Genomic DNA, 14,140 nt, shown 5'->3' with positions numbered 1-14,140 from the left:
AATAATCTGATGAAGGAGACTGTTGTCTCCGAAAGCTAATGTCATACTAAAAAAGTTGATCTACAGTGTGCTACCCTCAACAATATTCACAAGATTTAGTCAAGATCAACACGGCTCTATTGAAACTTTAACAAAATAATGGGTAATTTGTTTCGTTAGTTCCAAACTTTGCATGGTGACCCCCGATTTTTATCGTTGATTTAGTAAGAAAATTGTTGAAAGTTTCATTTGGGAAAGTTTGAGCAAAAGTTTGAGTCTTTCACTTTCAAGGCACAAGGTAACACGTCTCTCAAAACAGAAAGTGATAAACTTTTGCTCAAAGTGAAGGAAACTCTGAACCATTCTCTTCCATAATCAGGAATAAAAATCGATGATTGCAAACATGTTTTGGGAATATAAGAAACAAATCTGATCACCAAAATTTACTGATATTTGAAATTCAAAATGGCAACTATACCAATTGTATAAGTCTACTGAGAAAAATTACATTTTTAATTTTCACAACAAGACAACATTTCACTGACTCCTCAGGCTTCAAAATGAATCCACACAAGCAGCGAACCAGAAATTATTTTTCTTTATTGTTGTTCGAGATCTGTCCCCAAGGTGGATTTTCCCTGTTTTGTCACTCTAAATGTTATTCTATTTTCTTTCACAGGTGTATCAACAGCTAGGCTGGGATCACTGTGTACATCACTTTGAAAACTCACTACCAGCAAAATACCCAGCTAACTTCATGCCCTTCTAGACATGGCAAAGGATCCCTCTCTCCCCAACCTATCCACCCCATGAAGTGTGCAGTGGTTGTGATGGTGGCATTGTGTGTTGGACAGCCCATTATATTGCAGGGAGGAACAAGGGTGTGACTTAGAAGGTGGACAGTGGTAGACCCTTCAGCAGATGAGCAAATTGTTGTAATTTACTCTACGCAGGTTGAATTATTCTATGTAGTAAAATAAAATGTAGACTGTAAGTTGACTCAGAGATGTATTTGTAATTTACCTTCCAATGAGCAGCTTTCTCTTTTATAAGTTTGCATAGACTTGTTTTATTACTTTTTACTATTTATGGTGCGGTTTTATTTTTTTGCATTCATGGTATTTGTTTTAAATTGTGTGAATAAAACTTCCTGTAAAGTAGACTGTAAGTTCAAAGGTCAACGTTCAGAGCTGAAAAGCAAGTAACAACAGCCAAATTTTTTGAATGGCTTTGCATGAAATACAGCACACAGATTTTTATATTTCATGTTAGGATGGCCTTCAAAGGATTCAGCTTACAGTGAAATGTTGATATATAAGGTGACTAATCAGTATTTGCTTTAAGTAATATTTTTTGTTTTAGTCCCTTCCATTGAAATTTGAAATCACAATTAAGTAGGAATGTCAATATTTTGTTTCGAACCAATTTATATAAAATACAGTTGATTTAACACAAGAGTAAGCCTTGCAGCCAGTGCATCTTGGGACAAAACGGATTCTCTCACATGTTTAGGTGCTTTGATTGAGCTTTTCATTATTCTTGAATTAGCGCATAGGTTTGTTGACTAACACTGCAATCAGTAAAATAAATATCCACAATCTGAACACATGGACATGAAATTTTGCATAAACCCATTTCACTGGCTGAATTTAAGTTCCTAGATAGTTACTTATTTTTAACATGTCTTTCACTTCCTGAACTTCTGAAACTGAAAAAAATCACAGCTGATGATGATACAAATTTGATGGTATCATCGACTGAAATAATAAGTAAGACCATATGACTCAATTGATGAGAAGCAGTCCTTTTGACCAGCTCAGGGTGGTGTACAGAATTACTGTAAATTAAGATTTGTGTGCTCTTGCCATAAACAGTTACAAACTGACAGAAGTGTTGAAAAATTATTATGTTAAAATGAAATGATGAAATGGGTTCATTGCTTGTGACAGTTTTTGCTACCCGGGACAATATTTGTATGCAATGATAATATCAAGCAGTCATATTTGATTTCAGACTGCCTTAACATCAAGAATTAGTTTATGCTATCTTTACCGCATCAATTTCTTTTAACTGATTTAGACAAAGATAATCAGACTGCCAAAGTTTACATTGTCAGCAATTCAAACCAAGTATAGAATATAATGTATGTTAAAGTGGCCGGAAATAATAAAATTCAAAGATCACCTTGGTTTTACAAAGAAGCAATATCACAGGTATCCTGGTCAATGCATTTCATGTCACATGACAAAATCATATGGTCCTTGCACAAACCGCATTCAGATTCAAATTCAGATTCAGATTCTGTTGACTAAAAGGTGATCACTTTATGAACTGTTGGTCATATAATTCATAGAAGTAATTGATGATGTATGAAATCATTTAGGCTCATGGTTGGATAATGTTTCTTATTTGAAATAAATGCTCACTTCTGATTTGAATTTTTTTTGTTTGTCATTTTGTTTTTGTTTTCTTTATTTTTTTTTTTTTTCATCTCAAATTTCTGAGTCTTGTTTCTTTTGCACTTCATAGGTTTCCTTTCTTTGCGTCAATTATCTATTCATTTTGCTTCTGGAATATTTTTGCTTCATGTGTCAGGGAGAGTATAGGGGCAAAAGTGATGAAGATTCTATGAAGTCTATCTGCAGCTGACCACAGAGCTAGCTATACCAATGGCATCTTCAGTCAGATGTTGTATACATTCTTTATCCGTTTTCGAGTGAACTACTTTAATTATTGCGGAGGTTTTTTGTTTTTTAATTAAAAGGTTAAATAATTGTTTTTGTTGAATTCAGTTATTCAAAAGTATATTCAAAGTTTTTCCAAATTGAAAATTTTGATTTCATGACCTGCAGACAAAATTTTGCATTTCTTCTGAAATTTGAAAGATTTGAAGTTGCCATTGTGAACAGGTAGTTTCTTTCAGTTTGTAATGTTTGTGGTGCTAACTGAAAATGTGACAATGTTTTTTGTGAAGACAAGAAACAAATACTCAGTGATTTACTGCAGAATATGTTTATTAATGAAGCCTTTCAGTTAGCAGACTTTTCCGGTATTATGCAGAGTTGTGAGTCATTTTGTCACTTTGAACTCATCAAATGGTTTCATTAATATTAATAATGTATTCCCTACCGGCCCATAATGGATGAAAGCAAACTTTGCATGAAATAATGTGCGAGGCGAAGCAGATTACATTATGGAGTGAAAAGTTTGCTTAAGTCCATATGGGCCGGGATGGGGTACATAATTACTGTTATTTTGTAGCTTTAGAAATGCCAGTGAATTTGTGGGGGGAGGGTGGGGGATAACGTCATTGCTATTGGTACGTCATTGGTATTGACAAAGCTACAATATTATAATAAGGTTTAACCTTTCACACTTGAACCCTAACCTCAAAGTGAAACATTCCATTCTGTCCCTTCCCTCAGCCTGCTTCCCTACAACATGTACAACTTAAGACCCAGTGCCACCCCTGTACTACCCTTTGTACCCATTCCCTAAATCTAGCCTCAGTAATTTCACAATTCTTTTACTACATAGACTCCCACAGAAAGTTTCCAAGAAAATGTATATTGTATCAGAAAAATAATACAGCAATATTATTTTTCTTGGGTGTCTTGCCATCCATCCACCACATATGTCAGTACTAGCTTATTTACAAGTTGTCGAAAAAGATGTGTGCAGAGACATTGTACCTATTTTCAAACTTATGAGCGCTTTCATGCCTATTTCAATGTGTACAGGTCCAGTTGCTCAATGGTAAATGATGGGGCTATACCAAAATGTACTCTTAATGAAGGGGTTGAAGCCTTTCCATCTATTGCTAGTCTTGTGCATTGACAGTCTGATTTGTTTCACAGTGGCCAACGCTACTGTAATGAATATTATACACATGTTGACAGGTCTTGAGGGTGACTGCATGCGTTTGTTGGTCAAAGGCCTGTGAGTCACCCCAAAATGGCCGAGGGAAACAGACTCTTTTGGGCAACACTCAGACCCGAGGAAAAATAAATTTATTAACTGGATGTTGGCCGTCAATTAAATTTGCATTTTGTAACACATCTCATCCAATTTCCTTGCCAAAATTCAAGAAGTTCCTTGGTTGTCGGCTATGTCTTGATGTCTTGGTCTCAGACAACACTTCAATCTTCATTACTCATTCTAGAATGTGTACATGCGTAAACAGCTCTTTCAAACTTCACAAGTGAACAGTTGTGTGAACTGTTAACCCGTTAACAGTTTCAGAAATTATTGACTGGTAACTTGCTCTTTGCATGTACCATTGTCAAAATTATGCACACCACTTGACCATGAATTAACGGATGAGAGAGTTTGGATCAGGTGTATTACAAACCAAGCCCTCACAGTTTCTCTTGTTCAAGAGTGAACCCTCTACTGTCAAGGGTTCACTTCAAGTGAAAATATTTATTCTCTAATTACAGCATATGTTGATTGGTTTCAATAACGATATAATCAGTATCGTATCTTAGATCAATAGGTTGTACAGAGAGTTACCTGATGAAATTTGTTCTGTTATCTTTTTAACGCCAATTAACACAAAACAGATAATTAGAAATACTTCAGCATAACCATTGCTTCACTGGTCCTGTAAGCGTTGAAGAGGTTCATGTTCACAGTGACCAGTTGCTTCTTCAGTCTTTTCCTTATTCCAGCAATTTTTTTGTAGACATAGATGTCATTTGACCGAGAAAAGATTATTTGTTAATTCTGCGCAAAAGACAAATGTTGAAGTTAGTTGGTGCGGTAGATCTGATAGTGGTTCATATCAGATGGTGAGTGAACAGAAATTTCCATTTTTGCAGTCAATGGACTTGATATTTGAGAATCAAAAAACATAGCTGATTTATTAATTCAAATTCTAAATCTTTGCCCTATTTCTGTAATATGGCACCTTCATATTTTGACTGTATCTTTAAATAAGGTGAGAACCATTGTGTTTTTGGAGGGAAAAATTGTCTGCAGGTGAAAAAGGAAAAAAATTATTTGACCTTGTAATTGCTCCAGAAAAGAAGATATGGCAGATGAGCTTTGCTGCACAGCGAACAAATAATTTCATGCAGGACTGACAATAAAAATTTGTTGTCATGGTGATGAAAAAAAATTGCTGCCAAACCAGCTCCCTCCCTCCCCCTATAATTCAAATGGTTCTCCCCTTACTGCATCCAATACCATTACTTAATTCTATAACATCATTTTGTTGGTACATGCTATCATGTTGAATAGAGTAGCTGGACCTGCATACTTGGGAATAGGGTGAAAGTGCAAAGGTCAAAGGGTTATGAAAGTTGATCCTCTCTTTTGACAAAACAATATCTATATAAAATGTTGGTAAATTTTGCAGGTTAGTAATGTTCTTACCCTTGTATACATAGGAAAAAATAGAATGAGCTAATTTCTGATTTGGTTGGCATGAACTTTGTGAGAAAATGTTGAAAACGGAATCAAAGGGTCTCTATCAGTTAACAAATTATCAAGAAGGTCATTGGAAATATGCAAATGTTCATTCTTAAAGCCATTAGTGCTTTTTCCTTGAAATTTTGTTTGTTAATCTGAAAGTAAAATGCTTTTGACATACAAACTAAACAATACATCAGTCTTAAATCCTAAATATAAAGGGTGCCCTTGATATTTCTATCAATCTGTATGAGTATAAATCAAACCCACGACTTTATTATGTATTATGTTATTGTTGATTGATTGATTGATTGAATTTATTTGGCAATTAAAATAAAATATATAAAATGTACATTTCACATTACTGCCGCGGATAACACAAGAAAGCAATTGATGCTTATCTGGGGAAATACATCAGAGAGGACGTGTGAAGCACTCTCAATGCTGTACTCTAACTTACCTTCATCTAAATGATTTTTCATCCTCATTTGTAAGTCTATAGAACAATGGAAACTTGTAAAGAAGAGATCAGATACATAAATAAATACAAATGTTATATTTGCCCATAATACCGGAAGGAAAATTTCTGTCAGTTGAAAGAATGACCAAACCAAACAGAATCATGGGTAAAGAAGTTTTAGCACAGACAAATATTCAGAGAAGTCACTATCACTGTAGCAGTATTTGTTGTTCATCTTTACTTATCAGCCTGATTGAGGAAATTAAACTCAAATGCATAGTAGAAAGTTCTGCTTTATTTTAAGAGAGTCCAAAGTATTTAGCATTTCTCTCATCATGAGTAGGCCTTTAAACTTCACACAATGCACTGCCATAAATTTATACTGTCCTTCGTAGCATTTTATCAAACGATGTTTATCACTAATCTGAATTACGATCTACTTTAATGACCAAGATGAGGGTATTACACAGGTAATTAAATGGGTTTTTTGATGCAATGCATGTTCTCACTACACTTACTCATAATAAGCAGTTATTGAAGAAGATTTGACCGGTTTGATATTTGCCGCTTTGTAATTGTCCCATCAGGAAAGCAAGTTGCTCAGAGTGAGAGTACAAAATTCATTGAAAAGATCCCATTTTTTTGCTCAAATTTTAAGCAAATGATGCATCTGAATCACAAGACATTTGACTTCATGCATAGAGTGTCAACTTGCATTGTGTAGGAACATCTTGGTTGTTTTTGTTTCTCAACCTACAATGTTAACTAACTCATATTACAGCTTGATTGACTTCCACAATTCACAAATTACCATGGTGACAGTATCAAATCTTTACTTGGAGTGACAAGTATGACTGGAAAGGATAAAATGCTACAAGACGGAAACTCACAACAAGTTATGCATCAGGTCATGAAGCGTGTGTTGAATTTATGTTTTGACCCATAGAAGACTTGATTCAAGTTGGTGAATTTGTTTAGGATCGATTAGTCATTTCCATCAACTTCTCCAACATTATCATTTATGTTACACAAAACTCAGAGTTTTTGACTAATTTATTGGTTTTTATAGTGCACATGCTGCTGTAAAACAATATGAGCAAGTGTCTGATTGCAATGGTGATTTCCAACACTGCATTATTGTGCTCAACTAATGCAGAGTTTCTTGTAAAATAGAATCAGAAGTTGCTGGAAATGACACTCCATGACCTGAATCAAGATTGGTTTTGTGTATGCTGTGAAAAAAAATTCTCAAATTAGTATTCTAGCCATTGAATTTTCTGCATATTTAGAGCTTTGTCTTTCAAAATGTGTATCAACTTGCCTTGCATAAATGCTGCAACAAACTATACCACATATCTGTTCTAAATATAATGTAATTGTATTATTTACCAAACCACGCGTAGTAGCTGTAATCTTAGCTTCCATTATCTTAAAGTTTACAAACAAAATGGAATTCTTCGAAGAAAAATTGTGTAATTTTCAACTGTTTTAATATAATATGTTGTGATAAACTTGTACTCAGGTATCAGTGACGTCAGAAAATGTGTCTCTGTTTCCATGGCGATTCATGTATGTGTAAAAGATATGTAATGAGAACCATAGTCATCATTAGAATCCTTTAGTATTACAAGATTTGTACATTCTGAAACTCAACTCAGGAATAGTAACAGTACACGGATTTCTATCACAGTTTGTACTCCCCCCTCTTGTTGTGATCGTAACTCATAATGCAATGTTATTGCGGATAATTTGAGCTTTTTCTGTACTTGTGTAAATTGGACAGAAAAGTTTGGCAAAGATGATGAAGTGACTATTCCTCTTTCTACAATTTGTGAACAAAACCTCAGTAGTTTTTTGTCAGTTTGGTCAATAACTATACTGGTCTTCATGTTGTCCTGACACTGTAAAATATTGTCCAATGAAAACTAATGTAAGATTGAAACTAACTGTAGAATAGTGTCAAAGGTTGATGCAAGATGTGAACAATAGTTTTAACTTTGAAATGGATAATGGTGGATGTATATACATATCCTTAAGACATTCACCAAGACAAATAAATGTCTCAAAAAGGTTATTTTGAATGGAAAAAGAAAAACAGAAAAAGTGGAAACGTTGTTTGTTTTGGCAAAGAAAATGCAGTTTAGGATAAACAAAGTGACAAATGAAGTTGTCATTAAATTAGATAAAAACATTTTCTCTGCTCATGAACCATGATGTCTGGTAAATACATCCAAGACCAGACAAAACTGAATTTCATGTGATGAAAATATTTCCTCAACATTTTACAAAGACAACATCAAGATGACTTTCATTTTTTTAAGCACCCTAATATCTCCATCACTTTTGATAAGACGAAAACCAAGACTTGATAGAGTCAAGAGATTGTCTTGTATCATGGATTTGAAGATGATTATAGAAACTTGATGACAATCACAGTCAATGACTGATTAAGTCTCAAAAATGAATTTGTTTTCACTCAGTCATTTCCGAACCAACGTTCACAAAGATCTGCAGTCAAATTCAAAGCAGATGAATTACATTAAGAATTTTTGGCGCCATCTAGATATGAAAAATCTTCAAACTGTGGAGTTATGAGTAGGGACTGTCTATTAGATCGTTGGGGTGTACAAAATTAAAAACGTTTTGCAGCCTTACTGGATTCCCCCCCCCCAAAAAAAAAATTAATTAAATGACTAAAATTTTAAAGAAAAGTACTGTGTTTGTAACTCAGGAAAAAAAATTTCAAATCTTGGAACGCAAATCAACTGCTGACCTCATTCTGAAAAGATCTTGTGGTTCATCAGTGACCCGTAACCACTGATAAGAAAAATAGAAAAATTCTGGTCAGTCACCGAGATTACTAAAGACCCTGTACAATGTACTTGAAGTTTCCTGATTTATAATTGAATCTCTGAACCATTGGTAAGACATGCATTGCCTCTTAAACGCTGTTCAATATCTGTATGTATTGTATCACCAATGACCATTAAAAATGCTAAACGTCGCCAAAACAACTTTTACAAAATTATCATTTTGTTCAAAGTCAAAACTATGTGCAAAAAAATGTTGTCTTAGGACAAAAAAGAAAAAGAAATGTTTCTGGTCAGTGCGCGCGTCACTTGAACAACAGCGCGTCACCCTTTTTTTTTCTGTTTGTGGCCGGCGGCCGTGGCTGACGCCAAACCAAAATGGCTGAAGAGAAAGAGAAAATTCTTTGGGGGGCATGATCAGTGACTGCATGAACAGTATATACCGTATGTGACTATATTGATAAAACTATAAAACTGACCCTCCCCCTCCCTTGAAGGAAAAAAATAAAAATAAAAATAAAATAAAATGCGCGTCGCCGCCCCATTTTTTAAAGAAAGACCTGACCAGAAACATTTCTTTTTTTGGGGGGGCCTTAGATGTATACAATCATTGTCTTTTAGTGTGCTTTTTTGTTACACATCAGAATTTATTTTTCTAGGTGGACCAACTGAAATATACCAAATCATTTGCCATCAGAAGTCTGCTTTGAAATTTGTTCTCCTATTTGCTTAAATTACAGCAATAGATCAATGATGTAATTTTTTTGTACTTCAAATACAATGTCAAAAACTCCTAAACCATTATCCATATAAGCATGCAGAGCTTATGAAGACTTATAGAAAATGACTAACAATGTATATATCAGAGACAGCTCACGCTCAAATCATTGTCCCCAACTTTCTTCAAGAAAATTTAAACATGTTTGTTTTCAAAACATGAAAAAAGTCATAGTTCACCGTGCAAACTCTAGTATGAGAAAGTCAAATAACTTAAACTTTACAGATATTTAAAACTCAAAATGTCCACTTAACTATCCCAATGCTATTTGGAAAATTTAACAATTTTCACCGAAAAAGAGCGTTAAAAACTTTGATCACTCAACAATTCAGCTTCAAACTGAGTCCAAACAAGTCACATTCTGTCAACTTGAAATACTTCAAAAGTTCTGAAAGTCAGGTGTGATAGATATCTCATGGACGTAAAAAGCTAATAACTGTGTCCACTGTCTTTTTTTTTCGGTTTAAACAACAGAGAATTGTTTTGGTTCACTCAGCAAGTTTCTAGCCATCTTTTCAAATGAAAGAAGTTTATTTTACCAATAATATTCACCACTGACACATACTAAATTGTTGAGGAATCTTCTTCGTCAGTCAACCAGAGTCGTACTCTCAGCAGATTCTTTAGCAAAAGTGATATAATTACAATACCTCAGATTACCCTGTTATTAATAATGTTAAAAACTATCAAAAGTAATATGATTTCAGGATTTTGAACAGCTATGGGGATACAGGAATACAAGAGGAGAGAGTACAAACATTAACATAACATCAGAAAGTAATCTCTACCATGGACTGCAGGCTGTTAACATCAATTATTCCTATGCTTCCTTTTCTAACAGCCCAACCGATTGATTCAAAATAGACTCATTGGAGTTAAAGTTTTATTTTTTTGCTGACGCTTTGCTTGAAAAATATTTTGATAATTCTCTTTAAAAATAAAGAACAAAAATCAGGGGTTCACATGAAATTGCAGAAGCATTGTTAACTTACCAGTAGTTCAAAATGGCCAAGGCATTTTCTCAGCATTTACAATTTTGGAAAAATTTTTAATTTTCACAAAAACAAGATGGTGAAATTTTAATTCTCTGTTCTAATTCCAAAATGTGTCCACATAAACTATACATCAGCTATGAAATGTAAGCTGCTCAAGTGTCTGGACATCTGTCCCAGAGGTGCACAAGGGAATAAACTAGGATAAATAAATATTGTGGCTATTGTTTCTTCCATGGCAGATGTTACTTGTTCTGTAGTGTATCTTAGAAAGCAATGGTACATATCAATCATGTACTTTTTAAGAATTTTTCAGATCATTACGTCTGACTAAGATTTAATAATAGATGTCTATTTTTGTGATTTTTGTCTGTATTCTGTACTTTTCTAAATGTTAGACTTTAAAATGATAAACTCTATGTATGTTTTCAGATTCTGTATCAAATCACATAACAATGTTGGAATAAATTCAGGTTTGTGTCATGGTTTTAAACTGCCTTGGCTCTCCTTACTCCAATCCCACTTCAACTATTATTCCTGGATAATTTTGACAAACTTTGTCTTTGCGATGTTGTCTTTTGATCCATTTCCAATTCATGAATTAAAACAAGAATTTCGCATGAATTTATAAACTTTTCATGAAAATTGTACAAACTTTCAAAAGTTTTACAAATTCTCCAAGAGTTCACTGTTTGCTGCTCCTCAATTGATTTTATCATCATTCTTTAGGAACAAGTCCCTACTTTCGTCAGGCTCCTATGGTAGTTTAGAAAAAATAGAATAGAATTCTGAAGATGTATACAGTTCAAAAAAATCTTGCATTTAAATTCTTGTTGAATGAAAATCATAATTATTGAGAAAGTAACAAACTTTTTCATTTCATGAATATTTTATCTTTGTGTTCATACTAACCAAGTTGTAGTATGCCATACTGATAATCTGATCAAATCAAGTTCAAGATAAGTACAGTCAGTGTTATTACAGCTTTGTCAATACCAGTGAATTTTTGACATCATCCCGATAGCATATTACTGATAATGTATCTGATCATCCAGTATTGGACTATTGTGGCTCAAGATGTTTTCTACATCTATGTCGATGCAGATGGTAGATTTCAGGCAATTTTCTTATCAATTACGTTTATTTATTTATTTATTTATTTACTTATTCATGTATTTATATATTGATTAAGCTTTATCCAAAGTAAACAATAAAAACAGTCTACATATGATTGGGTGACTGAGAGTTGCAAATCACCTCTAAAAAGTCAAGTCCAAAATTAAAACACTTGCATAATGACAGTTACTTTTGCCCATTTTGAAAATTTGAACAGTCAATTCTTTCAAGAACCAATTTAATTATACTAACCCTAATCACCAACAAGAACCTTTGGAATTTTCTAGACCAATAATCATATACCAGACATCCCTTTGTCTGATAAACTCTTCTCATATTGAAATACATTGTAAAACAAGTGGTAGAGCATTTTTTGAACTCTTAAACCCCTAAACAATTTAATATTTTGCATACTATTTTGAATACACTTTCTAAATTTCCCAATATCGTGTGCCTAGAGTTTTGTGGTCAAGTAGTTGTTGATCCTTAAAAAAGCACTATCTGCTAATGCTGCTGGTACTGACTGCTTCATGGTTGAGTTCTTCTGACAGCGAAAAAACTTCACAGAAAAGGTCGATCAGTTCAAAAATAAATATGTAAATAAATATATTTGTATGTATTTTTTAGCGTATCAATGTGAGTATGACTAAAATGATCAGGTATATAAAATAGCTGACCAAATGTATTGGGTCGTTCACACAGGCAAAAGATTGCATAATCGCTGCAAATAAAAATTATTTATTATCCAAATTATGTTGAGGTCAAATCAATGACCCTCAACAACCAGCCTTCCTGCTGCGATACCTTCTCGTAAAGGTACTTACAGTATGCTTAGTTTTTCAAGAGGAACGAATAACGGTTTAGGGTTACAGGAAACACTCGTGGTAAGATCCTTTTATTGTGTGATATCACAAAATTGTTTACTTACGTCCATAAGTAAACAAGTAAATAACAGAAACAAAGACGGACATTCCACTTCGAAACGCATGCGCGAGGTTTTCGTACCCATGTGACTTGGACTCGACCAATCAACGGTTAACCCTCATAGCCACCGCCAAGCTCGTTTTTACATGAAAACAGAGGAATAGTGGAAGTTCGGTGGATTTTAAACGTCGGTATCTTTGTTTATTGCTAGTGTTTATCTGTAGAAATGAGCTAATTGGCGAGACTAAAGCTTTGATTTTACTTTATCGTGGAAAATAGGCGTATTACGAGCAAATCAAAGGGAGATCGAGCTTCTTGAAGTCGGGTACCGCTTATGAATGGAACGCCATTGCTAGCTGGCCCAGCTCTCCGTGTCCTATGCGCAGGGAAGTTGTTGTTTGAAAGTTGCAACGTACTCTGGAGTGACAACAGATCGCGGGAAATACAAGTAGCATCAAGACGCTTTGACTGGGGGCAAACCTCGGCATCTTAGAGTGGCGGATCATGGCAAACTCCATGGCTACTCTTGCTAGCCTCTGGGACGATGGTAAGGAAAAGTCGGAGATCGTAACTTGTTAGTGTGTGGTGGCTGTATAGTCTATCTATATAGGGGTGACCAATCGGATTTCGTTTCGGTTGTATCGAACCACGTGCAGTCGGATAGTGATCGGACCTTTCCTTGGTGCCGCATGCATTTGCAAACTTAAGAAGGTGACGTGTCTCAAAGAATATACATTTGTCCAGAGAATTTATCGACACAACGATCGCCTCATTACGCATGTAGCCAGTTACAAATTAAAACCCTTTTCCCGATACACCAAATAATGCATCATTTATGAATGGGGTCGAAACTTTGAGGGACCTCGTTCCGCAATGTTTATATGTGGAGTCCTTCAAAAGTTCGAGTAAACACGACTGGCAGCGTTTGTGGTAAATGAAAATACAAATCCTTTTCTTAAATTTTGGTAATATATTTTCATTCCTTACGACGGAAGAGCGTTGGAACTTAGTGCGATGTTTGGATAGCTTACCGGTACGGTACCACGCATGTAAAGATATGCGGAGCGTGTACAAAGACGGACAAAGCACCGCAGCTGTAAAATTCCTACACACAAGCAAGCCACAGACGAGGAACTGTTGGACCTTCTTAGCAGAACGAAGAAGGGCAAACAGATCAGCTTATTATTTAGCCAAAGTTGACAACATTTACGAAATTATGACGCAGTGCTGTATCAATCGATAGGAAAAAAACATTGCATGTCGTCTATTTTACTTTTCGACCAGTTGCCTTCTCACTTTCTTTGTTTGGTGTCATTTTACCTGACCCTATCCAGGCCTTTGTTGGGAGCTACACCATAGTCGCAAGGTATTTAAATGTCAGCTAACATCGGTTATTCAGAGTTAGCGAAGTCAATATGTAACTTTACTTTCCTGGAAACAATCATAGATTGGCAATTTGACCCAATTTTCACCCGGCGGATTGGCAATTTTTTCAAAAAGTTGCTTTTACAAGAAACCCATAGCAGAAGTGAAATCTGAAGTTAAAAAGTATTTCTGTTGGGAAAGTACTCCACTCTTGACCACTTTTCTTCCAATATAGGAGATGTATGATTGTAAATTTTCACACACCCTCTAACCTCTATTATCGTGAATGGTCTGCGGTTGCCAT

At 34.8% G+C, this 14,140-nt stretch overlaps 2 protein-coding genes across 3 annotated transcripts in view; both read left to right on the top strand.

The window, feature by feature from the left end:
• LOC139119457 (tripeptidyl-peptidase 2-like) overlaps positions 1-2,417 on the top strand; it is an 80,627-nt gene extending 78,210 nt beyond the window's left edge. For both annotated transcript variants that reach the window (XM_070683279.1, XM_070683278.1), the window contains one exon: positions 659-2,417. In XM_070683279.1, the coding sequence (XP_070539380.1) occupies positions 659-748 (90 nt within the window). In that variant the 3' untranslated portion in view covers positions 749-2,417. The remainder of the gene's footprint in view (positions 1-658) is intronic.
• Positions 2,418-12,558: 10,141 nt separating this feature from the next.
• LOC139119456 (transcription factor Dp-1-like) overlaps positions 12,559-14,140 on the top strand; it is a 55,232-nt gene continuing 53,650 nt past the window's right edge. The window contains exon 1 of the mRNA XM_070683276.1: positions 12,559-13,018. Within this exon, the coding sequence (XP_070539377.1) occupies positions 12,976-13,018 (43 nt within the window). The 5' untranslated portion in view covers positions 12,559-12,975. The remainder of the gene's footprint in view (positions 13,019-14,140) is intronic.

The sequence above is a fragment of the Ptychodera flava genome, chromosome 19, assembly GCF_041260155.1.
Source record: "Ptychodera flava strain L36383 chromosome 19, AS_Pfla_20210202, whole genome shotgun sequence".
In the NCBI taxonomy this organism is placed as follows: Eukaryota; Metazoa; Hemichordata; class Enteropneusta; family Ptychoderidae; genus Ptychodera; species Ptychodera flava.
The sequence above is the reverse complement of the archived record's forward strand: the minus strand, read 5'-3'. Positions and strand labels throughout refer to the sequence as shown.